At 38.2% G+C, this 2,229-nt stretch overlaps 1 protein-coding gene across 1 annotated transcript in view; it reads right to left on the bottom strand.

Annotated features, from left to right (window-relative positions):
- The window catches only part of LOC107090648 (suppressor of tumorigenicity 14 protein homolog), a 26,265-nt gene that overhangs the window by 7,405 nt on the left and 16,631 nt on the right, over window positions 1-2,229 (bottom strand). Inside the window, exons 10-15 of the mRNA XM_015384163.1 lie at window positions 1,516-1,619; window positions 1,297-1,412; window positions 1,071-1,207; window positions 883-987; window positions 686-793; window positions 492-608 (exon numbers count right to left, since the gene is read on the bottom strand). Of these exons, the coding sequence (XP_015239649.1) occupies window positions 492-608; window positions 686-793; window positions 883-987; window positions 1,071-1,207; window positions 1,297-1,412; window positions 1,516-1,619 (687 nt within the window). The remainder of the gene's footprint in view (window positions 1-491; window positions 609-685; window positions 794-882; window positions 988-1,070; window positions 1,208-1,296; window positions 1,413-1,515; window positions 1,620-2,229) is intronic.

Below are 2,229 nucleotides of genomic sequence, written 5' to 3'. Positions count from 1 at the left end.
GTCTCTGCGTCTGGGTCCTCCACACAAACAGTGATTCATGACATGGTGTTAATCAGTTATTTTACAGTCCATGGCATTAAAGGGACATGTAATGTCTAATTGGAAGTGATCTTGTACAGACCAATTCTTAATTTGTTATGTCTACTTTCAGTAAAATTAGACTTAAATTTATTTTGTCATTTTGTATACACAAGTGTAAACAAAAAGAAATTTAGTTTAGATCAGCTCTAGACAATTTCATATTTTAAAGTGCAGCCTTGAAAACAGTAATAAATACATAAAGAAAATAGTAATATAAACATAGGACTGTATATTTACAGTTCTAGTATTTATTTTTTTATATATAAATAATATAACCCATTTTACATAACATTCAACAGTCTGATGGCAGAGATGGGAAGCTGTTATGAAATCTGCTGGACCTGCATCGGAATATATGGGCAACACCAACTCTAAGTAATAAAAAGAAGAAAAATATCCTCTACTCTTACTTCCTTTACAGTTGAGCTCATCTGAACTGTCTCCACAGTCGTCTCTCTCATCACAGACCTTATTCTCTGAGATACATTCTTGGTTCTTGCAGGCAAATTCTCCTCTTTCACATAAGCCTGGAAAAACAACAGGACATCTGACAAACTGGCCCATAACTGTGCCACAACAATTATAAAAAATAAAGAGTGCTTACCACAGTTCAATTCATCTGTGTTGTCTCCACAGTCATTTACACCATCACATTTCCAGAACATGGGCTTACAGAGCCCATTTTTACAGGTTATCTTGTCGGAGCTGCATTCTTGAGAGGAAGAGGTTGAAAAATTTTTACCATTAAACTGCCTTGGTAATAAAACCAGAGCTAAAACAAGTAATGAGCAAATAACATACTGCATTTTTCCTCGTCACTATTGTCTCCGCAGTCATTCCAGCCGTCACATGTTAGGTTACTATCGATGCACCACTGATTTTTGCAAAGGAACTTATTTGGGCAAGCTGTGGATGATGCAGAATGCATGAAAAACAGAAGGACGCTCTGGAAAAAAAACATTAAATGTAAACATAGCTCTGCCACTTACGACCTTTGATGTCAATGGCCTCATATTCTGCTGAAAAGCCTCGGTCCACGTAGGAGTAATCAGAATGAAAAGACACCTTTATTTTGTTGGTTTTGCTGGTTTCTACCAGTGTCCCTTTGAGGTTCTCTCCACACAGTCTGAAAAAAATATTTTCAGAGAAGTGACAAAAAAACCCCCATAAATTTTCATCCCAGTTTAAAATCCCGGACTAATCTTGTGAACTTACCTCTTTCCATCATCGATCATGACGTAATCTTTGTCACAATTTTTGCCATCCTCCTGGCCAGGCTCTGCCAAGAGCAACTTTTTGAATGTTACTTTCACTGCCTTATCCTTAGGGACCTGAAACAAGAAGGATTGTGAGACAAAATCTTACAGACATTGAAGCATGCCTACATAGGAGCACAATAAATCAGTGGAGAATGTGTCCATGTGGAAAACTCACTTCGATTTCCCAAGCACAATCGATTTTAGGAGGATAGTAGTTTGGATAGTTTGGAGTAGAGAAGGTGCCTCTTGTGCCTGTTAGTTTGGAACCGCAGCTCTTACCTGGAAGAGAAACAGGAAATATACATGAAAAACATCCAACAATTATTAGTATTGTTATACAGTGAGGAAGATAAGTATTTTAACACCCTGCTCTTTAGCATGTTCTCCTACTTAGAAATCATGGAAGGGTCTGAAATGGTCATCGTAGGTGTATTTCCACCGTAAAAGACATAATCTAAAAAAAAAATAAAAAATCCAGATATGATTTGTTTTAACTATTTATTTGTATGATACAGCTGCAGATATTTGACCACCTGAGAAAATCATAGTTAAAATTTGGTACAGTAGCCTTTGTTTGCAATTCCAGAGGTCAAACATTTCCTGTAGTTTTTCACCAGGTTTGCACACATTGCCTGAGGGATTTTGGCCCACTCCTCCACACAGATCTTCTCTCTATCAGTCAGGTTTCTGGGCTATCGCTGAGAAACACTGAGTTTCAGTTCCTTCCAAAGATTCTCTATTGGGTTTAGGTCTGGAGACAGAGTAGGCCACGTCAGAACCTTGATATGCTTCTTGGTTATCCGGGCTGTGTGCTTCCGATCCCTGTCATGTTGGAAGACCTAGCATTGACCCATCTTCAATGCTCTAACTGAGGAAAGGAGGTTGCTCC

Source organism: Cyprinodon variegatus, unplaced genomic scaffold, assembly GCF_000732505.1.
Source record: "Cyprinodon variegatus isolate N-32 unplaced genomic scaffold, C_variegatus-1.0 Scaffold306, whole genome shotgun sequence".
NCBI lineage: Eukaryota > Metazoa > Chordata > Actinopteri > Cyprinodontiformes > Cyprinodontidae > Cyprinodon > Cyprinodon variegatus.
The sequence above is the reverse complement of the archived record's forward strand: the minus strand, read 5'-3'. Positions and strand labels throughout refer to the sequence as shown.